This window comes from Heliangelus exortis, chromosome 1 (assembly GCF_036169615.1).
Source record: "Heliangelus exortis chromosome 1, bHelExo1.hap1, whole genome shotgun sequence".
In the NCBI taxonomy this organism is placed as follows: domain Eukaryota; kingdom Metazoa; phylum Chordata; class Aves; order Apodiformes; family Trochilidae; genus Heliangelus; species Heliangelus exortis.
Window position 1 is genome coordinate 158190018 of NC_092422.1, and position 26629 is coordinate 158216646.

Genomic DNA, 26629 nt, shown 5'->3' on the forward strand with positions numbered 1-26629 from the left:
TCCCCTTCCCCTTCCCCTTCCCCTTCCCCTTCCCCTTCCCCTTCCTCTTCCTCTCCTCTCCTCTCCTCTCCTCTCCTCTCCTCTCCTCTCCTCTCCTCTCCTCTCCTCTCCTCTCCTCTCCTCTCCTCTCCTCTCCTCTCCTCTCCTCTCCTCTCCTCACTTTTCTCCTTCCCCTTCTGCTTTCTTTTATTTTCTTTTATTTCACTTTATATCTATATATTTTTAACTTCAGATGCATTGCGATTTGCTAAGGTTGTATTAAATACATTGTGATTTTCTTTCTTCTCTCATTTCTGCAGATCTTTCAGTGGAAGAATGCTGTGACAAGGGTATTGAATGGGCAAATAAAAACAGAATATGTACTTCTCTGCCATTAATATCGGAGTCCAGAGAATGCAGGTATATGGCTATGTAATATACATTATGCTATAATTTATATTTTCATGTCAAACCATGGGAATGGCAGGTACAAAAGCTGATTTAGAAGATGAAGCAACCAGCTCTTAAATCCAGCCTTTTGAGAGCACCTACTGAGTATCTACTTTTCTTCCATTAAGTTTCTTACATTTTTTGCTGTTGGTCTAGTGTAGAGTCACCCAGTTCTGATCTGTTTGCCATGCACTGTGTCTGAGTCAGAAGTTTTTCCACTGTACTCACAGGGCTTGGACTCCTCTGCCTACAATAAATACATCTCACTGTGGCTGCACTTTCAGCAAAACTTCTTCAGTTTATGCTGACTGTGAACCTAGCCCAGTGATGGCCCAAACTCTTGGAAATTTTTTATCAAGAAACGCAACAGACCCTGTACATTAGAAATGTAGGGACTGAATGCATACAGATGTATGTATGTGTATAAGATAACCTTTTAAAACTGTGCTGTGGCACAGATAATTGCCCTGCAGTTCTTGGTTGCCCAACTTCTGTTAAATGCATTTGACTGTAGAAAATAGTAGCCTTTAGTTAACAGATTTTTAAATTGTATTGACATTTAGCAGGATACTAATTCCTATTATGTAACCTAACAAATGAAGTAATGAAGTGTTAAAATTACTTGCACAGTATATTTGGGTAATACTGAATCTTTTTTAATGTCAGTGATGGTGTTGTTTTACCTGTTAGACTCACTTGTTCCATATAATTTGTGGAGCTAAGAATTTGTGACTGGTAGTTTGAAGGGCAAATTTCACAGAGGATTTCAAATTTAAAACACATTACATTGCTTCCCTCTATCTTTTCAAATGGATTGCAAAGTGATTTAACCTTGGTAATTGTAGAAATGTTGGATTGATCTTTATTACGGAAAGAATGTGTCTTGCAGGCAAGTTTGTCCATGTTTTCTGATTTTTGCAGCTATATTGGCATTAAAAACTGTTCCTTACGCAGAAGAATTGACAGATAGGACTTAAATCTCAATTTAGGAAATACTTGAAGAGTCAGAAGAGTTACAGACAAAACAGAGCCAGCAAAAACAGGAAACCAATTTAGTGAACAATCTGGGACCAAGAATCTTGATGACTTAGTGATTATTTGATTAATGTGGGTTATAATTCTGATGTAAGTGCAATTTAGCCTTTTAAAGATTGCCATTTTAGAGAGTCTTCAGGACTTCATAGGAACTGGGAAAAAAGCTTATTAATACTTCATCTGGCTTTTTCATATACTGATAAGTAAGTAATTAAGAAAATTATAGTGATGTAATGGTAAATCAGAAATAGGTAGAGGCACACATTCTGTTTAAGATGTGAGCACTTACTGACAGCAAGTCAGTGGATGAATGCAGTTTAGTTGCATTTATTCATGACTATCCAATAAATAAACATAGCTCCCCCTAATCTTTGGCTTCAGTCTAAAAATTACTAAGTAAAACTGGCACCTTTCACTGCTTTCTCTAATGGAAATATTATTTTACTCCAGTTATGACAGCATATATTTGAGGGCTACAGAAAATCACTTTCTGATGCCATTTCAGACACAAAAGGAGCAAACTCTACTCCCAATTGCTGTTTCAACTGGAGACAGAATGAGCAGTGAGGAATCATGATTCCTTTTACAACCATCTGAGGGTGATGACACTTGATTTTGTGCATTTATTCCTACTTTACAGAGATGTGAGCAAAGCCAGGTTAAGGCAGAAGAGAATATGGCACAGGATGCTTCCTGGGTTTCAGGTTTTCAAAAGAACTTGCTTCCTGTTTAGCCACCTACATGCAATGGCAGCTGCTGGGGGACAGATACTGATCTCCTATGGGGTTGATTAAACACCAGATGGGATCTTTTGACTCTCTAGTTCAGTACAGTGTTGGACAGTGTAGATCATCTGCTTTAGAGTGCTCTAAAAAAAATGTGGCCTCTTGGGTGTGCAAACTCACATTACTTCATGCCATATGGAGCCGCGCATTTTGGTTTGGGTCTGAAAGTTTAGCAGTTGAATACAAGGGGAAAATATATTGTCTAGTGAGCAGATTTGATGAAGTTACTGAAGTGAAATGATTTTGTGCAGTTACTTTGCAAAGACTGTGCAGCACAGAACAGATTGGATATACTTCCCCCAACACACTTGGAAAGAATTTACATGCTGCATATGAGTCCTCTGCTTAGAATAGTAATAACCTAGCATTGTCTCAGATTCAGCCCTTTCTTCAAGGCAAGACCAGTGCTGGAGTATCTTCTGCTTTTCTTTTTCTTGTGCGAGGAACAGTCTGCCTTACTGAATTAGAATTGCACCCCCTTGACCCTTTTCCAAACATTTAAAACACATTCATAGTAATCCAGAAGGGTTTCTACACAAGCACAGACATTCTTGTATCTGTCGTGCATCCTAGAAAGAAGCAAGAAGCTGAAAGTTCTGGGTTCTAGCTTCTTTTCAGGATCCCTCCCCAAAAGTCTCCTGTGGTTCTTGAGAGTCTTGCTGTCTCTGTGAGCATCACTTGCTGAATATGGTATAGTTCAAACTGCAGATGTGCTCACTTTCTTGCCCTACACCACAGGTGAGCCAGCCCTCTTGTCTGAAGTTCCCAGGAGTTGGTAAGATCTTGTCTGGGTAGTGTTCCTCAGTTACATTTAAGTTGAAAACAAAGCTCCTGGCTTAATGTCAGGCATATCTGCAGTCTCTTAGTGTAGTTGCTTATCCCACAAATGTGTAGACCTCATTGTATTATCACTCTGGAAAATGACATTATTTTTCTCTGTGTCTTCATGACTCAGAAAATCTGAGTATGGGGTTTAAATGAATTATATCTTTGGCTGTCAGAAGCTTTTTGCTCATTCATCATTTTTCTTGTGATGTGGTTAAACTCAGAGCAGCTGGAAACAGCTGCCATTTAATTTTGGAACTCAACCTGCCCAATAAATCTTTCTCCTTTCACAATGAAGCATTTCCCCTGTCCAGGACTCTTAGCAAGTGAATTTAATAGCTGGGTTAGAAGCAGGCTATCTCCATATGAGAATTACATGCCTTTAGCACTGTGTAAAGTCTTTTTTGGAGCTACATTATAAGTGTTGCAAAAATATATGAAAGAAGCAGCTACAGAACACTCTGCTAGATACTTTTGCAAAAGCAGAAATAAAAGGCAATCCACGTTCCCAAGCAGAGATCAGTGGCAGCACTTGGATAGGGATTCAAGCAGGAACACAAGGAAGTAATAAGACAGGAGTGTTTGGAGTGATAGGCACCAGATGCTTAACTGCTGATGGATGTTTATTGATTTATGTCATTGTAAGTCTGTAGGAGCCTGAGATTTTTCTTGACATCATAGTTGTGACAGTTTTATGTCCAAAAAAGCTGTGTAAAGTAATTTTTGGAGAAGCTGTATTTATTAATTATTATCTCTTCTTCGTAGCTTGCTAAGAGTGCTTCACAATCACTGAGATTTTTGGCTTCACAGAGGGATAGAAGAACACTCTGTAAAGTTGTCAGGGGTTTATGGCCACTCGTTTAGGATAACTTGCTCACTTTGTGAATGATGTGAAACTCAGTCCTCCTCTGACACAATTTTATCAGTAATGCTTCTCTTTTTAATATTTAATACCAATGTTATTTTACTCTTATTATATGATCTACAGAGTTTCTTGCGGATTGCAGTTAATTAATTTCAAGGCTTGCTGAATCAGTTATTTTTACTTGAGTCCTTTGCTAATTTATAACACATGATCAAATGTAGGTATTTTCATTTTTGAGGCACTCTGTTATTTTCCTTCGTCATATTGTGTCACTCACAGTACTAGATCTTGCTCTTAATTTTCCTAAGTTCATTTCTCTTTCATGTGAAACTGCAAACTGAGAGGACTAAGGGTGAAAGACCCAGCTTGCTTTTGCAAAATAATTCTGGAATAATTAAATATTAATTTTAATATTTCTTGTCCAAGACCTTTTGCTATGCATGTGAATAACACAGACGTAGTTTAAAGATGGACTGGTAAGTAGGAGGAGAGAGGAAGAGAGCAGTGAAATTAGGCTGACAACAGGGACATTGTTTTCAGAGCAAACTTAAATTTTAATGCCTTTTATGGAAAGAAATTAAAGGAAAAACAGATATTTTTGAATCTGTGGTGGTTACGAGTGTACCCCTTGGGAAGGGGAATAGTGTATGTAAAAGGGAAGGAGAACAGTATATGTGAAAAGGAAGAAAACCAACATATGTGAAAGATTTGTGGAGGTAAATGGGCATGTAGATTTTTGTCTGGAAATTTATTCCATGAAAATCAGTAACATATTGGTTAAATTTTAATAGAAAGTAAAAGTGAGAATATAAACCGTATTTTCTTGACTTATGGTGAAACTGCATAGCAGTGAAATAACTTTAATTTTAGATCAGCATCTGCAACAAATATTTTTTGAGTTTGTGAGTTATTTCTGTTCACTAGTGATCCATGAATAAAACTCATCTTTCAGAGATGCATGATTTTACTTGAAATTTCCTGAGTGAATGTCAGTTACGAGGCCTTATGCTCCTAGAGATTCCATATTTAGTGGTTCAAGATTTCAGCCATATAGTGATTACCTGTTTATTTCAACAAAGTTCAACTGAAGTTTCAACTGAAAATCAGAAGGTGGTATATAAGGAAGAAGTAGTCATTGGCTTTTTTAATTATTAGGAATGATGAAAAAAAAAACAAACCAAAAAAACAAGCAATAAGGAGACAAACCTAGATGTCCTATTAGGTAGGAGGGATGTCTCCTTTACCTTGCTGTCAAGTAGAAAGTGGGTATGTATTTTGTTAGGATCTAAGCCAGAGAGAGACCTAGCAAAGACAGGGAGGACTAACCTTCATCTCAGAAGTATTGGAGTCTAAGGAGCTGGAGGTGGGACCTTCCAGTGACTGTCGATACGTGGGCTGATATGTAAAGGGAAAAGGATGCTCAGCTGGGGCTGGCTAAGTCACAGCCAGAGGACCAGTACTCTACAGATTGTTCTATCATATTTTTCTGCCATTTTTCAAGGATTTCTTCCTCTGTTATGGCCATGTAAGTGTTTGCAGTCCTAAGCAGTGTTTGCTACCAGTGTTTGCTTCACTGTAGGATTTGGGCAATGAAATGTGATTTTGTTGTTGTCATTCTGAGAATGGTATTTTAATCTAGTATTTGCTTGATGTTTAATTCCTTATTACAGTTGGGGTGGGCCACATGACTTATGAATACAGCTGTGGGAAACATTTTAAGACACTTTTTTGTTTTGGTTGAAATTGCCAGTTCGTCAGACATTTCAAAGAGATGATTTGTATTTGAATTAAAAAAAAAAAAAAAAAAAAAAAAAAGCCCCACTGGAAATCAAACAGATCTACTGAAAGACTTCTTTTGTTTGTTTGTTTATTTGTCTGTGACTAACATATCTAACTCCTCAACAGGACTTGAAGGACTAAAGAAGCTGGAAGGTCTCAGCTCCCACACTTGGGCTTGGAGTTCTGGTTTTACAGTCTTCCAAAGGCTTCAGAGTCAGACCACCCCAGAGTTGGGCAGGGAATGGAAATTCTGCTTCAGAGGGAATTTAGCAACAAAAAAGCTACATGCTCTTCCAAACTGTAACTTCATCAAATATCAGAAACTTAAAATATTCTGCCAAATGAAGTTACTGTCCTGGGCTTAAGTTCTAGCTCTGCATTTAGGGTCTATTTTTGAATACTTTATTCATGAACTAATTCTGGATTTTGTTCTTATGCATTGAAATCTCATAGATGTTTTTGTGCAAGTAAGAACTGCACAATCAGATCATTACAAAACCCAATAAATACAAATTAGGAATCTTCAGGAATGTAGCTTGACAACTTCATCTCACTAGTATGCACAGAGATGCAGAATGTGAGCCCAGCACCTCTACTTTTAGTATTGTGGACTGGCTGTCCTGACCTTATAGATGAGTTAGACCGTGCTACCTCGGAGCTAAAAGCTTGTCCTGTGGTCATTGTGAGCAGGGAAGCTCCTCCAGAGGTGATGCATGGGAATCCTCTTATTATAGGACAATAGGAGAAAACTGGAGTTCAGTGGTGCAGCTAACCCACCCCTCTTTCTTGTAATTCCTACATTTCCAACAGTGTAAAGAAAAGGCTTTTTAAGACTAGAGGGTATTGGTTTTCTGAATATCTTCACATAATTTTATGTATTTCTAGGTAGCCCTTGGAAAGATTTTACTCATCAGTTCAAACAATTAGAATTGAGGGAAAAAAATTTAATATTGTTAACAGCAAAGAGAATGCATTCAGTGTTGTTGGTTTCTAAGATGTATAACATCTTCCATGCTCATGGATATATAAAGTGCCATTACAGGGATTTTCTGTGGATTTCTTGTAGAGATCTAACATTCCAGAGTATGCCTTTTTAGGTGCCCATGTTGTACTACAGGTAGAATTTTATTGGTTTGGATTCCCTTTGGGATAGTTTCATTTCTCCTTAGCAACTCAACTAGCACTTTTCTCAGTGTGTTGTCACAAAACACATGGATATGAGTATATCCTTGTATGTGTAGTCTTCTTTCATTTTTTCCTCCATTTACCAGTGTCAATTACAGGAGAGAACAGCAGAAAAGCTGTAAGCTCCAACCCAAGTGCTCCCCAACAAAGCAGAGTTACACGTAAAAACTAAGTGGAGAGAGGGAAGGTATCTCCTTCAATGGGCTTTGCATTTGGGTGGCTGTAGCAACAGGAACAGAGAAGTTGAGAGCCTCCCCACACAGATTTTTTTTCCCTAGGCGTTTTAAATTTGTTTGCTGAGACTGAGATAAAATTGAATGACTTTATGACCAGTGGAACTAACAAAGCTGAGTTTCCTGGAGATTTTCGTTCTGTCTCTTCTGCACATCTTCCTGCCCTCTAATACTCTTTTCTCCCTTGTTTTTCTTCACCTTTTGCTTGCAATACACTCCTTCTCACTATGGCTTTCCTTGGCATCTTCACTTTTCCCCGTATCTTGAGTTGTCCCACAGAGCAACCCTCTGAGCTGCCTTCAGCATGCTGTACCTCCTTTGTTTGGGCAAGAGGCAGCAGGGGGTAGGGATGAATAGTTGGATTCTGTAAATTCTTGTAATGACTTCTCCCTTTCATCAGCCTGAGCACCAGTTATGGTTCTCAGCATCCCCTCTTTGGCCACCAGTGTTGGGAAACTGTCTGGAAGAAAACAGACATGTGAGCAATCCTGACTCTTTAGTTTTAGCTAGAGTAAACTAAGGGCCTTGAGACCCAGTTGCAAGGTTACTGAAAGATGAGCTATGGGAAAAAGATAAGGGAACTGGCAGTAGAAAAGAAGAAATAACAGGATAATGAGGTAGCCAGCAGAAGATCTGTGAGAACAGAATTTGTGTCCAAGATATAGCCACCTGCAAGATATCGTTATATAAACAAAGGCTCTATATAAAGCGAGTGTCCACTGTTAATAAACGACTTCACTTTAACCATATTGGTGACTGCGTGTCGTCCTTTAAGCCTCCGCGGATTTTTTCCCACACACCAGCCTTCACAAAACATGCAAGAATACAGGTACTGGACACCATGATCCCTGTTGATGTTACCGATTTGCTCAGTAAAATTGTTAGGACAGACTGCAAGGTAGACAGGCAGTTGAACTATAAAGCATCTCACCTCGACATCCTGTCTACTCCTAGAGAATATTTTTACTTTATGACTAAAATGTGTGTCCACTTGCCACAAGACTAGTATAAGTGCTAGTTGCCAAAACTTGCATTGTTGGTTCTTGACCTATGTGTGACATTCTTCTCCATTGCTTCCATCCTTTTGTCAGCATGACTCAGGTGCAGTGCTGCCGCAGCCAGCTGGAGAAGCAATACTGCTCAGATGGGATTGAATTTGCCAATGTGCGTGAGGAGTGTGACTCACATATTGGTGAAAATGCCACCTGTGAAACTGAACACTTCAAGGTGAGATATCTGAGCTGCTCCTGTTCACCTTCAGGAAATGGATTCGTTTTAAGGGTTGAGCTTAATTGGCTAGGAAACTACTTTTGCACGGGGATAAGGCATCAGCACTGTAGGAAGGGATGGGTGAGAAACACTGACACACTTCAGCTGTCATTAGATCTTCATGGCCTAAGGTCAAATTCAGTGGGTTTCAGTATTGGTGGTCCAAAGGAGTAGGACAGAAGTTATTCCTCTCAGGGTGCTTATAATTCCATCTTGTGTATATATCCTTGTTTAACATGACTTTGATTTACAATTAGATGGAGATATCTGTAAGCTTATGATAATATCATTCATATTAGATACAAAAATATTTGATATTAGATTTGATATTAGAATAAAAATGCCTATCATTGGTGTCTTTAATTAATCTGTTCCCTCTCCTCCAGTTTTTTTACTACCTTTATCTCTCCTTTCTCAGAAGTGAGCATATACATACTACTCTGAAGAATATTTTTGAAGAAAATTCTACCAATAAGATCATGATCTTGACCATGATCCTGCCATAAAGAGGTCTGGTCCTATCAAGGATTTCTTTCAGTGGTCTCAAAAATAGATGAGAGTGATTTTACTTATGCCCATTGCTCAAAGATGCCAAATGTATTGGTTCATTCAGTTGAAAAAAATCTGCTGTTCAGTAGGTGGGGGACAACATCTGACTTAGAAGTTGCAAATCTCTCTAAAGTGCCTGTTTGATCACATTCCTTGCAGTAGGATGTCACTGAGGCCAAGGCTGTGAAGTAATCCACATTCTTGCTGTGAGCAGAAGAAAGATAGCACATGATGATGAGTCTGGCATTTTTGGGTTGTCACAAAATTGTCTGCACGTGTAACATGATTCTGTCCCATGGTGCAGTGTATCCCAGAGAGGGGATATGTGTTACGTGTTGATGATGTCCAGGGTATGTCCTGCTTCTGGCATGGAGATTCTTCTCAGCAGACTTTACTGATAGGAAATCTGTCCACCCCAATCTGAATTTGGCATGAAAAAATTGTTAGCCCTCTGTGCCACTAATTTGAAGGTCTGTGAATAGATGAACAAGGACTGTGATAGCAAGTATTCTACAGATCCAGGTGCTTGCTACCTGGGACAGGTTTATAACAGTGGCACTGTTTCAAAGGCATGCAGTGGGGCAGCAATAAATAAAGTTACAATAAATAAAATACAATGCAATGGTTCAAGGAAACCCACTTTCCCTTCAGTGGGCTGATACTTTCCTGTGTAGGCTTGTCAGCATGAGAACAAAAAGAGTTAATGTTTTTTAAAATGGCCAAACTTCTTTAAAGATGGCAGGTTTTCATCGTGACAGCTGTCTTAGTAAACAAAAAGGACTGGGCCTTGATCTCTGCCCCCAAGAATAAATAATAAATAAGTGGCTCAGCACAGCTCATGTCACGTAACCCATGCCTTTCCCCTGCACAAGAACTGGCCTGCCCTAACCCCAAAATATGCTGCAGCATTGTCTGAGACAATGTTGATTGACATTAGAGCTTGCTAATGTTTCAAAATTGCACATTTTGGGACAGTGCCTCAACCCATGCTCTGTCCCTGTTTAATTTACTGTAATAAACATCATCAGTTTTATTTAATCTTTGTGAGCCACGTTCTGCCCCCTCACTCCCTAATAGGAATACCCTACCCTTAATAACTCTACTCAAGTTAGCTGTAGGAGAATCTTTGAAGATAATCTCTGATCCATGATGGACATAGATGAATTATGGTCTAATGTAAGTGAACAGTTAATAATTTCTTAAGTGCATTTTGGATCAGATGATCTTGAGGCATACAACGTACCTGGCACCTGTGCCCTGTTTATGTTCACACCAAGCCTATCTCACATGGGCTTGAATGTCATTTTGCCTGAGTTGGTCTGGTTTTGTTTAGCTTAAGTAGCACTGGAAATCTTTTGGATTTTCCTTGTCTCCTTCAAGGAAGCAGAAAGAGTGATTTAGTAATTCAATTAGTAGGATTAATCGCAACACTTTGCAGCAAATGAGGCAGCTAATCTTTCTTTTTTATCCAAAACTTGTATTTGGAAAAAAGATAAAAAGACTGTATTTTGAAAACATTTGCCTCAACTTTTAAACTTAAAGGTAATAGACATTGGATGGGCATAACTTTCCTGTTTTGTCTTTTGTTAAGCATAGCTTTTCTTCCCTTGAGAAAAAGGATGCAAAATTTAACATTAATGTTTAAAATCTTCATCAAAAGACAGTCATCAATTTCAAGATTTGTTGCTGGTACAGCAACAGGAGACCTGTAAATGTTTTTATGAAAGTGTCTACCACAAAAGCTCTGAAGAAGGGAGAAAAGCTTATAGAAGTTTGACTTTCTTTAAGGTGTTCAGACATTTTCCTCAAAATTTGTCATAGGTACTTTTTCTGAAGATTGAGATAGGGCCTTATCTCCTCAGTTTAGTCAAAAATACTTTGTGTATTCTTGGTGAGCATGAACATTTTATTGCTTTGTGCTGTCAAATATATTTTTAAATTTTTATTCAGATCTTCGAAAGTTATGAAAAAATCCACTGAGCTATCTGAATTTTATTTATGTCATAGCTTCTACTTGTTACTCTGGATTCCAGCAAGTGAGAGACCTCTTGTGGTCAGACACACAAAAGCCATTTTAATACATAGTTCACCCTTCCAGATCTGGTAACTTAAACGGTGACATAAATAATGAAGAACTAGTATAAAATGTAACTAATTAATAGATCTTATTGATGAAAGTAATTTCAGGTGATTCCTAATCACAACAACAGAAGTTATGACTATTAATTTCTAATTATAAGTAATACAACTAATAATACAACTAATAATAATTGTGGCTATTAATTTCTTTATTCTTTCCATCTTTATTCCTTTCTGTGAGAAGGCAAGGTATAAGAGCAGTTAAGGGATCAATGGACCTCTAGTAGGGCACAGCTTTCTATCCAAACAAAAAGATCAAGATATGGCTTTGAAGCTGTGCAGTTCTTTTGCTAAGAACAGGGGAGAAGCAAAGAGAAAAAATGTTTTGAGATTATTACCGGGATCACTTAAGAAGCAAAGGTTTATGGGCAGCAAAAATGTTTAATAAGAACTTGATGGTGGGGTTGTATGATCCCTGAAGACAGCAATGGTTCTAGCAAATGTGTGAATGGCCATTGCAAGATGCCCCAGAGCAGCTGGCAACCTTTGGAAAAGGGCTGCAAAACCAGAAAGAACTGAACTAATATGGAGTCCAGACTGCATTTTGGCCTGAAGGTTCAGTATTTCAGAACAGGCTAACAACTCTGAAAAGAACTGGTGTGAAAAAGAAATTGTTGACATTAACCTTACCAGGACAGAGATTTGTGTTGTACTGCTGTGTGTCTCAGAGTACTAGAGTGCTCTGTGAACATAAGTTAAATTAGCCTTACTACTGCTATGTTATTGCCATTCCACAATGGGAGAGCTGAAATTGAAGGAAAACCAGTGACTTCCCAAGTTCACGGGTGAGATATGTGGAGATGTCTGCAGTCTGCAGAGTCCTGGTTGTACTCTGGGCAGAAGGCCGTTCATCATCTCTCCATCTTTTTTCTTTAGTTAAAAAGGAAAATTTAGCCTTTAGGACTGCCAGTCCAGAAACTTCTAAGGTCAATATTAAAAGCCAGTTACTATAGCCATCAGTTAAGAAAACATTTGGCACTTTCCATCTCTGGATCATTTTGGCTGTGGTATAGCTACATAAATTAATATCAAGATATTAAGTCAAGATGCATCATGCACAGTTAGAATAAATACAGGTTGAAACAAATGGTTCAATGCATACAATTATGTTAAATGAAGATACAGTTTCTAACCAATATTGCAAGACTTAGCAAGTTCAAAGATTAGCAAGCTTAAAGATTCTCATGAGCTGGAGACAGAGGTCTTTAAAGTGGTGGCTCAATCTGTAAGAAATAAAGAGCATTGGGTTATTCAACAGTTTAAAAATGGCAAGATCACTCTGCAAAAAAAAAAAAAAAAAAATATCCAGGGAAACTCTGTAACTCCCAATTTGAGCATTCTGTGACAAGACAAATAGATCAAATCAATTCATATGCCTAGCAGTAGAAGCCAGTGAGGCTATCCAGAATTATACAGTATAAAATTTGCAAGGCACCAGCTGTATTCAGTTACTTGAAAATTGGAAATTAATAAAATTATAAGCAGATGTTAAAAATGTTGAGAAGGATGCCTCATGCATGTTAGACATGCTAGACAGAACAAGTATTCAGAAATGTTGCAATTCTTGGAAGAGATAATCAGGAATTTATTTCCAAAGTCATCCAGAAAATACAGAAAAGATGGAAAAATCCCATACATATTAGTGATGAAACCAGAGCATCTGCCACTGAGGGGAATTAATTGGAGAACCAAATAAAATAAGTGGGTAGCAAGGAACCATCCCACCAAGTAGTTAATAAGGGAAAACACATATAGTAACTTTACAGTGGGAATGAAAACAACACCTCAAAAGCAGCCAGGAGTGAAGAGCTCCTGTGATCATAGCATCCTGCAGCAGGGAAAGGGTTCAGATGTATATTTAAAGACTTAGGACAAAATAGCATGCTTACATCAAAATGCTGTAAAGTAAAAAAAGGATTGAAGAAACAAGGAGAAAAATCTTTTATTATATATTTCACACTGCTCTAGGTTCTAAAGGACCTTCAGTTGCAGACTTGAGAAACACATGTAGTACCTTGTATGGGAAAACTTAGAATATAGGCAGGGGTATACATCTCAGAGTAATGAAAGAAATGTATTAGTTTCCTTTTTTTTTCAATAGGTGTATTGGTTAAAACACCAAATTACATAAATTTAGTTCAATGCTTAGTTATTTTGTATTCCATCTCCTCTGTTTGATGGCATAGGCTATTTTCTTCAAACAAACAAACAAAAGAACAATGAAATTATCAGTAAAAGCTTAAATCTGACAGTAGCAATTGGCAGGCACTGCACCAGTTCTGGAGAACCAAGCGTTTTTGCTGCTTTCTAATAGCAAGGAAGAAAAATAAATCACTAGTGACCCCTCAATTTAAAATTAGAGAAAGCCTCCATGAGATTAACTTGCCCCTTGCTCATTTCTGCGTTGTATTCCAGGACCATAGTGCAATAGGTCTTGAAAACATGGATCATGTTTTGATATTGGAAGCCATTCCAGGACAATGATGCTTTTTAGTAATATTTGACTGTGTACTCTGTTTTTCAGAGCAGAATAGCTTCCCTTTAAGACCTGTTACTGCTGACCTTGCATGAATCATTTTAGTCCAGAAAAGAGGTGCGTTTTCCTGGGGAGTAGGCAGTTTAATTATAAACTGAGCCATGCACTTCATTGATTGTGTCCCATTGTAATTCAGGTAGACACAAAAGGGAAGCAGAGGTGTTAAAGAGTTCCCTGTTTGCTGCTCACTGAGACTGGGCTGTGCAGGCAGAGAGCAGTGAGATTCCATATGGACCCTTCTGGTTCCCCACATCATCTCACGTGTATCCACACACACACACAGTGTTTGCAAGAACTGGGTCCAGGTCCTGTGCTTGCCTCTCTGTAGGCCAGATGCAGAGCTCATTGAGTTCAACTATAGATTAAAATGCCTGAGCCTAAGTTTACTGAGAGTTCTTGAAGAGTCCCAAGAAAATTTTCTGTCCATTTGCCCAGCTGAGATCACACTATTGACACTACTGACAATTTTATTTTTTTTAACAGATATGTTGTTACTGTTGTTTGCTGGGAAAGACTGCCCAAGTTCAAGGACAGAGCTGTGAACCCAACCCAAAGATAGGATACCAGTGTGGAACTGTCTTCAGAGCTTGCTGTGTGAAGGGTCAAGAAGGCATTGATGTGTCCATCAGTGATGATGCTCCTAAAAAGGAACAAGGTATTTTATATTGAAAATTACAAAAGAGTGAAATGAAAAATGATGTGGGATACAAGGAGTTCTTGTATTTTTAAGTTACTTCAGTTGGAATTCCTCTAACTTGAGATCTCTGAATAATCTAATGAAGCGTGTTTTGGAGGTCAGGTTTTTGTCTAGAGATAGCTGAAATGTTGTCTACCACAGGAGGCTGAAGGGCTGGAAAGTGGTCACTCAGATCCTGGTGCCAAAACTTAACTATAAGGCAGATTACTTTGGCCACTAATGATCTTATCTTGGAAACTGAATATAAGCTCTCAATTTTTAATAGCATTTTGGCCACTGATGAATTCTTTATTAAAAAGTAAATCAACAACCGATTATTTTAATTGGATTTAAAAGCCAGATGGCCTTTGCCAGCTTGGCAGAATTCAAATGTTGCCTTCTGTGTGAGAGACAAATACCCATGAACTGTAGACAATTGAAATGTGTAGACTCTTCAGGAGAACTGGGCATTTCTAGGAAATGTGGTGTCTGCATTTCTTTCAATATAATAATGAGAGGGGCACCTAGATATCAGCAGGTCCTGATACTGCTCTCCATACCTAGTCCATGGAGCTGAAAAGAATGGTTGTGGACATACTGACCCTTAAGACCTGGGTTTGGGGTTTTTCTTGTCTTTTTCACTTAGCAGACAGACCTGAAACTGCAGAAAAGTCGTGCTGTGTAGTGTTACCTGCTTCACGTGCTGTTAAGCACTTGAAAACAAGCAGTCTGGCTTGCAGACCACCAGTGACAGATTTTGCAAGACAAAATCTTATTCAGTGAACTGAACTCAAACCCAACCCCCAACACAAAATCTTGCACTGGTCTGCTTGAGCCAATGTGTTACCACACTTGTTTTAGGTCTTTGAAACCTGGCTTATGTCAGTGTACTGTCTTACCAAGGAACATTTAGAAATGCCCTGACAGTTTTTTGTGTACCACTGTCTCAGCAGGGGAATCTCCCTTGTCCATGAAAAATTATCTGTAAGAAAAGCAGAGCAAACAACATGAATAAATGTTTTTTTTAAAGTCATGAAGGAGAGATCAGTCTCCATTTTATAAGGCAGCTTCTTGGACTAGCACCTTGTGTTTGTGGATAGCAAGGCATGCAAGATGTTGCTGTGGGCTTAGGACAACTTTTCACCAACAACTCTCTACTGGATGCTTCTGCACCACGAGCTCACCACCAGACACTTCTATTCTGCCAGCTCTCCACCAGGACAGCTCTATGAGGACTGGCAGATGACCCATGGCACTGCATTGCTCCTCCCTGCTCCCCAGTGCTGCATCATTCAGAGGGCCACCAAAACAGCTCTCCCTGCTGTGTGACACCACACTGCCCATCACCACATGGTTAATTCCTCCTAAGCTCATGAGCATCAGTGGGGATTCTGTGCTGTGCTTCACTGAAGCCCCAAGTGCCTGGCAGGATGTGGTCTGTCAGAGGGGGACCACCCCCCTTTTAACAGAGAGGGGACCACCCCAGAGCTTGTTCCTGCCCTGCCTGCAGTACATATGACATTAGGGGAAGAAGTGGGAGGCGAGCAGTGTGGGAGACAGGAAGGAAGGATGGAAACCTGAGCACTGCCTGGCAGGAGAGCCTGCCCTTTTGTCATGGAAGCTTTACTGTTTTGAAATCACAAAAATTAAAATTTTGGCCAGCGTAACTATGCACAGGAGGGATGGAAAGCAGTGGGGGGTACTACAGGAGGGTTTTGCTTGGAAAGGTGGGGAGCAGGCAGCTGTGATGCTGCAAGGAGGACCAGCGGTGCCGTGCTTGGTGCCAGGGAGAGGCAGCACAGCACCACATGGCAGGGAAGAGTTGGGCAGGGAGGAGCAGCACAGCACCAGGTGTCATCTGCTGAGACCCTGATCTCTGAGCTGAGAGTTGGTGCTGTAGAAGAGTACATTGAAGAGTTGGTGGCAGGGTGTTGGTTGCAGTGGACAGTTGTCACTTTCTGTTCTGCTGCAGAGGGTAAGGCACAATGACTTCCTGTATGATGATTTCATAGTCATGTGAAGAGCTATCTCTGGTACTGTGTCCCCAGAAAATTCTACAAAATCAGACCAGACTTGGGCAAACTGATTTCATTAGCTTCTATATGACCAAAATACACCCCTGTAGCTTTTAGGACTCAATGTCCCAAAACAGGCTGGTGCCACTGCACAGAAACTTGCTTTCACATGTATGATGTATTATTTGCTGGTAAGTGACCAGTAGTTGAATAGTCCTATGGACAATCACTGAAATGAGTCTTAAGTTTCCTTTCAATAACTGGAGTATTTTGAGGTTGTGTTTTCACACATCTCACTACCAAGCTACCATTTCCCCTGCATTCAAAGTGACAGGATTGAAGGCAGTCCATCAGCTGGGCCTTTGGGCAAGCAATGGTTTCAGGCTGTGGGTTCAGCCCTTTTGTCCTCCATGTGGAGAGAAAGAGCTCTTGGGACACGAGCATGTAGCAGAAGTAATGCTGATGAAAACTCTCCAAGTTAAGGTATATGAAGTACATTTGAAAGAATGCCATAAATAGGTGCCCTAAAGTTGGGTGTGGATTTCTTTTTGGAATGAAGTCTAGATGAATAACTGAGGTTAATCTGATTTTCATTAAATCTGTGAGTACCCCAAGCTACTATAAAGTCAGTGGAAGCCAAGCATGCCTCAACAACACGTCTTATGAAAATGAGGTTAAGCTCTGGTTAAAAGCTCGATGTTAAGAACCTGCATTTGAAAAACTCAGCCCATATGTAATCTGTGATCACAGCATGACTTTCATATTGAATCAGTCAGATGGAAAATGCCCCGTGGCTGTGTGCATTTGAATGTCAAAATTAAGGATGAAATAGCTGTAAAATATGTAAATAATGCTCTTTAATTTTATCCTGGTTTATCCAAAACCCTGGTCTGCGTCCCGTCCCAAGCAAGCAGCTTTTTGACTGTGAGAAGAAAAGTGCTTTCTCCTCTAATGCCTGTCTCTGGTCTTTTTAGTTGAAATTTCAAAGGAGGAGCTAGACCAAGAAGATCCTTATCTACATGATGGCTGCAGAGGTAAGTCAGGTGACTAGTCCTGTTAGCCAGCTCTTTCCAGATTGCCTCCCATAAAAGTGAAGCAAACTTAGATCTAGAGATTAGTCAAAACCTAGCCTAGACTAGTTATGGGTAAAAATAACAGAATGAAGATCATTTCTAAGAAATATTAGGCCATTATGTGATGCCTCGATAGTTCTTAAATACAAGGGAGCTCTTTTTTCCCATAGTGGAGTTTGTCTTGTCCAGCTGAAGCTTGGACCATAAATTTAACTTTTTAAAACTTCTTTGGGTAACACTTGAGAGTTGTTACCCATTGAACCCACGGAATACTCTAAATTCTTTAGAACATGCTTATTTTTTATTAAATATGTGCATTCTTTTATTCTCTTCTTGGGATAATGAGAATGGTTGAATATGAAATGCAACTTGTTCCTTTTGAGATGCTTCACCTGAGAAAAAGGAAGAAAAGCATCGATTGTCATCGTTAGTCAGGCTTTTCTGCCTCCTGGGAAGAATGTTTTATTGGGATATTGTTCTGCTAAGTATTCTGATTTATTGCTTGCCACATGTGATTTACATGTCTATAAACTTAAACGAGCAGTGATTTATTATTTTCTACAAGCATTTCAGAGCTAAGTAATGTATTTAGGATAAAACCAATTTAATAGACTTATATTCCAGTTGAGAGATGATTTACTGTGCTGCATGTTGTATAGCTAATACACTCTAGAGAGCATGGAAATGTCTACTAGGTCATTAGCTACTCAAAGCCAAGACTGGCTTTCCTTCTTGTCTCCAGCTGCTAATTACAAGAGATGACATAGAAAAATGTATTACATATTTTCCTAGCATTATTTCTTTATGTAATCAGTTGTTGCATTTGTCAGTTAATCAGCTGCCTGTGAGAGATGGATTGGTATGACTAATTACAAATTAGAGTTTCTGTCTACAGCATATTTTTTGATAAACTTGGCATGCCAAAATCCCTTGTGATTTTCTAAACTTCACTGAGGGAAACTTAAATTTCCTAGGCAGCAGAACTTGCAGCAGTTTGTTTTGGGGCACCTTCATGGTATGTGAGAAAAGTAATTATGTCCTTCCAAAAACTCCATGATGGGCTTTGCTTATTCAGAATTAGAACACATTAGAAATTATTGCACTTAGAAAAAATTATTTTCATTCACTTAGAACTTCAAAGTATTATAGCTGCATTTACCCACACTGATTGTGCTTATCTCAAACCTTGTGTTCAATGGCTATCCAGCCATTCTGAAAAATGTAAGAAAGGTTTGTTATTACTAACTAATATTCTTACAAAAAGAGTTGGAAGTATGTAATCTTTTCTCTATTTTGAGGATATTGTGGTTTTAATAATAATTTATTTTTAAAAAGATCAGAAAAACTATGTTTTCTTAATGATGAGCCATATTTTATGTAAATTTCCTATAGTATCCTCTCTTTCTGTCTTCCAGACTAACCCCAGCTCTCTTTCACATCCTTCATGACTCATGCACACACCTCACTAGGTCCTTAGTACCCTAGTAGGAAGTCCTGGTTCCTTTAGGTTCTCTGAAGCCTTTGTCACCCACAACATTGTCTTCTTCCTTTCATGTTTCCTGCCTACTGAATAGGAAAAGAGCACATGCTATGGCAAGTTCTGCAGTATGGTCCTAATAATAATAATTCGCAAAAAATAAAACCTAATGCATCTAATAGTGGAATTTTTTTATTAACTTATGGTGATGCATTTTGTCTTCCTTATTTTACAAGAAGTTTTAACTTTCCAGCCAAAGTCTGGGGAAATCTCATCATGATTTTCCCTTCAGCTTCTAACAATGACGGGCTATGAGAGAATCCTTAACCTCCTTCCTCTTGCTTTTTTTTTGAGCTAAAAGAGTCTAGTGATTATGAATACTTCTTTCAGCCCTTTCCTTCTATATCTGTGTGTGTTTAGCTATCTGCTTTTCTAAACAAATCAGTGTGCATACTGTAAGTTTATGGTTTGTTTCAGTTCCTTTGCTTCTTAATCATTTGATTCAAATACCCAATTAGGTGGTGGTCCCTGCTCTCAGCAGTGCAGAGACACAGGATCCAGTTACATCTGCTCCTGCTTTGTTGGGTATCAGCTTCAATCAGACGGTGTCAACTGTGAAGGTAAAAGAAAACCATTGCCTCAATTATCAACATTCTTGTTTTAAAAGAGCATGAGCACATTAAAAAAGATGCAGAAAAAAGAGATGTGAATATGCTTATGCCTGCTGAGCAAAGGAGGGAGATTGTAAGAAGTTGATTTAAACGAAGTGTTGTAATGAGAGTTGTGAAAAGATTCAGCTTGTTAAGGACTCAACTGATGGCAAGGATGAAAGTTTTGGGTATCATGAGTGTCATGTGAGTAGACAAGGAGAAGAATTGTTAAATTTCTCACAGAAGAAGAACTGAAGGGACATCAAATGAAATGGTCTGGGATAGAGTTCATCACAGTTGACTTCAGACATGTGCAATGTGGACATTTGCTTCTAAGCTAGCCAGCCTAGGCTCCTTGTGTTGCTAAGTGAGAGAAACAAGAACTTGCCTGCTCCAGGTAGCTATTCTAGGAGGAGAAGCGTTAATCATCAGGATTTCTGTCATTGAGAAGGGAGTTTAGGTGAGAAGCTCAGATACAAACTTCAGAATATAAACGAGCTATTGATGGTTGGTCAGACCAACACTAGCTGTGAAAAGGGAGAACTTTTTTTACATTTGATATAACTGGATGCCATATTTTCCTATGCATTCAAAGAGAAAATGAAAAAAAATCCACAAAAAGAGATGTCTAGCAGTAGCTAGAAACTAGAAAGTTCCAACTTGTGGCTCGGTATGCCCGTGAGCCATATGTTAGTGAGAGGCAGAGCAAGGAAAGGGTTTCTGGAATTTTCTCTCATTCATCTAGACACTATAATCACCTGGGACTCACTCAGGTGATGCCGGCCCTTTGCTGTCACTCAGTGCAACTTCAGTATGGTGTCTCAGCAGTCGTGAGTTCTGTTTCAACCTCATCTCTTCCCAGTTATTTCACGTGTCTTGTTCACTCTTATTTTTGCTTTATTTCTTATTAATTTTTCATATTCTAGATATTAATGAGTGTATCACTGGGACACACAGCTGTGGGATTGGACAAACCTGTGTCAATACATTGGGGTCCTTTCGCTGTCAGCGGGACACGAGCTGTGGCACAGGTTATGAGCTGACGGATGACAGTCGCTGCAAAGGTACCTCCTGGGCACAGAAACTGAAATCATACAGACTTAAGTAAAATAAAATAAAATAAGTACATCATCACCTCATGCTCTTTTACTGTGGGAGCTGTAGTTACACGGGACATGCTGACAGTGCTAGTTCTTTAGGGACAGCAGTTTTCCACCTGTCAGCTTGCAGATACCAGGTCAGGCTGTCTGTGGACGACTACAGAGACTTACAGGAGGCATGACTACATTTATTTTACACTTATAATTTGTGTGGCACAACAGGAGCTGGTCTGGGGATTGAAACAGTTGATTTTGAAGGCCCAGCACTCACAGTATACACATTTTTCTGGTGTTTACTTCTGGCTATCTCTAGTCAGGCTCTGTGGATTGGTTGCTTATTAGTGCCTAAGGAGTGCCTAAGTCCTACTCCTAGAGCGTATCTAATGGTTTAGTTTCACTTGAAAGAATCAAGTTTGCACACTTTGGAGTGTGAAACGAAGTGTGGCAAGTGAAGTGACCTGATAATTCAATTTGAAAACGCCGAAGTAGGTGTAGGATTTTTAAAATAAAGTAAGCCTTTATCCTCATGAAGTTTAAATATGTTACAAAATAATTCATTTCTTAATCACAACTTCTTAAGGATTTAAAAATGAAAAAGGGATAAAAGCACTGTTCTTGACTGGCTATGCTTGAGCACAATGGTTATAGTCTTTTTAATTTTTTTTGTTAAAGAAATAACTGATTTCAGTTTGCATCTAGCTCAAAGTATGCTGTTAAGTGCATCATAACTTCACCTGACATTCTGCCTTTACAGAGATACAAATTAGAAGCAAATTCCACTTAACGTGGGATTGGTTTCAACTATGAGAAAGTCTGTTCTCACAGAGCTTAGAATAATTTATAAACAGACTGATTTCCCTCCACTTAGTAAATTAACCATGATTCTGAGTAAGGTCTTATTGTAGGAGCTGAACAGTGATTAATAATATATTGAATAAAAAGCTGAGAAGTAAATTCCAATGCAAAACTTGCAGAACATACAGACAATGTTTTCTCAATTATCATGATGTGAGTTTGATCCCTCTGATGTAAAATTTCTGCTGATTTGAATGCCATCAGGTTTAGGCAAACTAATAGCTTACCAGCAAGTGCTAACAATCTTTCTCTGGTGGAAGTAAAGAAGTACAGGCAGTAAATTATTCATGCTATTAATGCTAGAAATTTCTTATCTGGATAAGATGTTAATGGTATTAATTATTAATATTATGTTAATAGTGCTGAAAATACAAAATTAATCTTCTTTTGTATGATTTTAAATGCCCAGTAAAATGGCAGTTGTGAAACATGTAGAACCCAACACCTTCTGACCCCAATTTTGTATTAACCCATCCTAAAAAAATGGTCTCCATAGTTATTATTTTGGTCTCAGAAAGCTCTAGGATTAAGTGATTGCCTCTACTTTTTTGTCCACTGTATAAATGGGAATTTATACTGAGGAATCCTGCTGCTAAAATGCTTCTGTGTTTTAATAGCGTTAGGAGACTGTATCACCATTACAAGGTGCGAAACACTAAATTTTAGTTGCTTTTATTTGGAAAGGGCTACTTTCATGAATGAAATTTCATTAGCCCCATTTGCCCTTGCCTGTTCTATCTGAACCATAATTTATTCTCAAATATTTCTGAACTGGAATAGAATATGAGAGTGAGCAGAAATTGTATTTACACGCATCAAGGCCAATACGATTATTAAAGAAACTTAACATTATCTGCATTATATCTAAGGTTAAAATTACAATTGGACATATAATTAAATCTTGCTGACTTGCAAACTGAGCCCATGTAAAAGCACAGTGCTGAATCAAGGCTGAGCACTGCTGACGATGATGCTTTGGGTGCTCTGTAATAATCATGTAGGTGAGAAAAAAGCTTGTAGAGCATAAGTAACATACACCCGCACATCTATATGTAATGTTAACAACAACAAAATAAAAAACTCCTAAATTGATCTGTTTTTACTGAGATGCTGTTTGATGTAATAGGTCAGGTTGATCCTGGCTCACTGCATTGAATTGCGTGAAGGTTCACTGAGGTTTAATCTGTCCGATGTTTTTAACTCTGTTTTGTGTTTTGAATGTGATGATCAAAGCTTCTGCCAGATTCCTGCTAACGATTTTTTTTTGTGATGTACCAGATATTGACGAGTGTGAGACTGGTACTCATAACTGCCCCCCCGATTTTATCTGTCAGAATACTCCAGGATCTTTCCGTTGCCGACCCAAGCTACAGTGCATGAGTGGGTTTATACAAGATGCTCTAGGCAACTGTATTGGTAAGACAGACTCCTTTTTATCTCACTGAGTCCTCAAAATGTTGCTTATGAGATAAGTTGTAGTTTTGCTGGGTGAGTTCTGAGCTTCTCAAGTCATTCTCCATGCATGTATGCATTGCTGATCTCTGTGTTTTTTCTGCTCAGGCAGGCTTGATCCCACAGGTAAGATTTGCAGATGAAAACCAAATAAGTCTTAAGTACTAGATCTCTATTTTTAATGAGATCTGAAGCCAGATCCTTTCCAGACATTTTCCTAAAGTCTTCAGGGATTTTATCTGCAACAAAATTTGTAAAAAAATTGTGATATGTTTTACCTCCTTCTATCCAAAATGTTTTAGCTAAAGTGTAGTACAAGAAGCTGTAATTTATGACATCCTCGGTAACATACTTTATTGATATTAGCATGAGTGGTTTTACAGGTATGTAGGTCTTTCCAAACCTGTCCCCTGTTAGTTATAGCCTAACAAGGCACCTTATTATGTATAAGAATGATGGGCCAATTATAATACAGTGTGGAGAGTTTTATTTTAAAGACTGGTTACACTGTCAGGCTAATGCCTTGTTTTCAAGATGCCAACAAAACAGAATTATAACCTTTATATAAATATGTCAGAATTACTGTTTTCCAGCAGACTGTAAATGGAATTGCCTAATGTGACCTACAAATCTATCAGTTATTCCCCTGAGTGATGTTTTCAAGTCTCAACTTCACTTCGAATTCCCCCAGCGGCGTAGCGTGCCTTGGACTTGTGGAACTGGCTGAACGGCAGCCACTGCCAAGTCTACTTCATTGTCAAGCCCTCGTTCTCCTGACCATATCCTATACCCTGTAGTGCTGAAATCTGACACTGGAAACACGGAGGTTGAAAACAAAATTGCAGCCTTGAAAAAGAAGGGGGCCAGTGCTTGTGCACAGCAAACCCTTTCTTCGTGGATCCCTGCCATAGCTTGCACCAGGTCCACGGCAGTCACCAGTTCACTTGCCTTCACTGACATTAGAAAAGCCACATCAATTTGCAGCAGTAGTAGTTAATGTTAGTCCTCAGAAGTGCATTTTTCTCAAAATATTTGCCGTAACAATTCCACAGGCTGATTTTGCACACTGTGAATCAAATGCTGCAACCCTGTGTGGTGCTGAGGGGGAAAACTATTCACTCTTTTGAACTGGGGTAGTCCTAGCTGAAATGTTTTGCTTTACGCTAAGTCACCTTCCCTGTCTTCAGGCAGCCAACATTTCACAAGCTGGATGCTGTGAACATGCACTCACAAGCTGTGCTGCTCCTGCAAAATGCCAGGTTTTAGTTACATTAACAATTCTAGGTTGCAAAGGGTGCCTCAGTACCTGCTGTAGCTGCTGATTTGTCACTCTGGAACTCCTTTACCCTATATTAATAGAAGTTTTCTAACCTTGTGTCACTATGGGTTCCTTACCTTCTTGGCTGGTTACACTGCACCAGATCTTACTCTAATACAGCTTAGTCTTACCTCATTAGTCTTACATTTTACTTTACCCTGGGTTCTTACCAGGCAATGGATATCTTTGTCTATTTTGTATATATATATATTCTATATATATATATGCATATATATATTTTGGATATATATATATTTATCTATCTATTTTGGATATAGTTTGCAAAAAAACCAGACCTACATTGGGTGGATGATAGAGGGCTGCACAGTCTTGGAAATACTTAATTCACATTCTTACCTGTTTACATGGACAACTTAAGATAAGACAAGGTAAGGTAGTAAAGGTGAATGCGTGTGAGCAGTAGTTTATCTCTCTGTAAAAATGGAGTCCACTACCAGCTCTGGGAGCAGCTACCACCAATGTGTGAGCCACAGTCCAACATACAGGCTGCAGTATAACTGAGCTGCTGAACTGAATTGCTGATCATCTCTTCATATGCTTAGAGGAAACTCCCAAAGGCAAAAGCAAGTTCTGTACCCGATTTGCTCTGCTCTTCAGTGGGATCTGGGCCTCTAAGACCCCTCCTGATCATCACCCTGGAACCATTATATTGGTGAAGCTAAATGACTTGAATATTCATGTTCTCCCATGGGCACAATTTCTCCGCTTTGAAATTGTGAAGGATTATAATCAGGATGTAATGCTAGAAAGGGTTATATAAGGAAAGCATCTTGCCTGAAAAATTTTCAGACAGCAGATAGTTACACTGACTTGTTGTGCTCTTGTAGATATCAACGAGTGCATGAGCAGCAACTCTCCATGCCCAGCTGGGCAGATATGTATTAACACTGATGGTTCATTTACCTGCCAGAGAATCTCACCCACCTGTGGCCGAGGCTATCACCTCAATGAAGATGGAACAAGATGCGTAGGTAAGTAACAGTTTTGAAGAAAAAAAAGTTGAAAGAAAATAAGTCACATCTATGATTTATGTTTGCCAGTTTCTTGTATGTTTCCCAAGTTTTACTCATTCCCACAGTCAATTCTTCTTCCTGTTCTTTCCCTCATGGCTGTCCCAACATGTGAAGAATGACAAGGATCCACTCTTTGGACTTCATATTACTCATGAAACCCTATATTCTGAGGAGAAATTATAATCAAACACACCTCTGCCAAAATGGCATAATCTGTGATTATATTAGTGTATTGGAAAAATGCTCTGTGATCTCAAGTCTCCTCAGTATGGAGATATAACATGATGCCCACCTAATGTCCCACAGAAGCCATTCAAGTAATATTAAAAAGTATATATGGCTTTGGCTGGCTTTTAACTAGGGTATGAGAGAGGTATTTTAGCATGTGTTTACAACTTTTGTAAATGGCTTGTCAGACCACTGCTCACTGTGGTTCTCTGACATCTTGCACTAGATGAAGAGCTGATCTATAAATAGTGAGTGTGCATATTAAAACAGTTCTGCACCTGATTGCCTCTAAAGATTGTCAGGTTTTCTGATTTCTTTCCCTCCCACATCCATCAGCATTAACAGGACACCTGAGGGAGAACCTGTTTCAGTGAAAATAGTTTGGATTTGTGACTCTAATCTTCTTCTGGAAGCTGAGAGCTAGATAAAATCTTGCTTTCTATTTCAAAACACTTTATAACTACTAGGGGACACAGAAACTTGTTAACATGTTGCTCTTCTTTCAACCTGCATTCTTGGAATTGTGCTTTCAATCACTTTTCTCCTATTTTTTAGATGTGGATGAGTGCTCAGCCTCTAATCAGCCTTGTGGAGAAGGACATGTTTGTATAAATGCCCCAGGCAATTACCGTTGTGAGTGCAAATCTGGTTATTCTTTTGATGTCATCAGTAGAACTTGTATTGGTAAGTTGCACCTACTGAATGAAATACATGCAGTCAGACCATTTTAAAAATGACCCTATGAAAAAAATTTTACTACCCTCTGCATAACCTCTTTCATCTGAATCTAAAATTGACTACTGCATTAATTTCATATACCTAACACCATATTAAAGAGCTGCTGATACTTCAAAGGAAGCAGCATTAGTATTGTCAACATGTTATCTGTTTTCCTGTTAAAAGTTAATATTATCAGCGTGTGTTTAATTGTCTTCTGTGATATTTTTATATGCACCTACAGCAAAACATTCCTTTAGAAGATCAAAGCAGCTTTCTTCTTTATAGATCTAATTCAGTTATGCACTGATGTGCTTCTAAATGAACATTTTGAGCAAGTCCTTCCCTCTCTAGCATGAAATTTAGATCTAGAAAATAAAAATCAAACTTTTTTGACCAGATTCT

The 26629-nt window shown here is 38.8% G+C and overlaps 1 protein-coding gene across 2 annotated transcripts in view; it reads left to right on the forward strand.

Moving 5' to 3' along the window:
* The window catches only part of FBLN1 (fibulin 1), an 81742-nt gene that overhangs the window by 16132 nt on the left and 38981 nt on the right, over positions 1–26629 (forward strand). For both annotated transcript variants that reach the window (XM_071733299.1, XM_071733300.1), the window contains exons 2-10: positions 300–399; positions 8228–8363; positions 14113–14284; positions 17295–17354; positions 19389–19490; positions 20447–20584; positions 22754–22891; positions 25094–25237; positions 26063–26191. In XM_071733299.1, the coding sequence (XP_071589400.1) occupies positions 300–399; positions 8228–8363; positions 14113–14284; positions 17295–17354; positions 19389–19490; positions 20447–20584; positions 22754–22891; positions 25094–25237; positions 26063–26191 (1119 nt within the window). The remainder of the gene's footprint in view (positions 1–299; positions 400–8227; positions 8364–14112; positions 14285–17294; positions 17355–19388; positions 19491–20446; positions 20585–22753; positions 22892–25093; positions 25238–26062; positions 26192–26629) is intronic.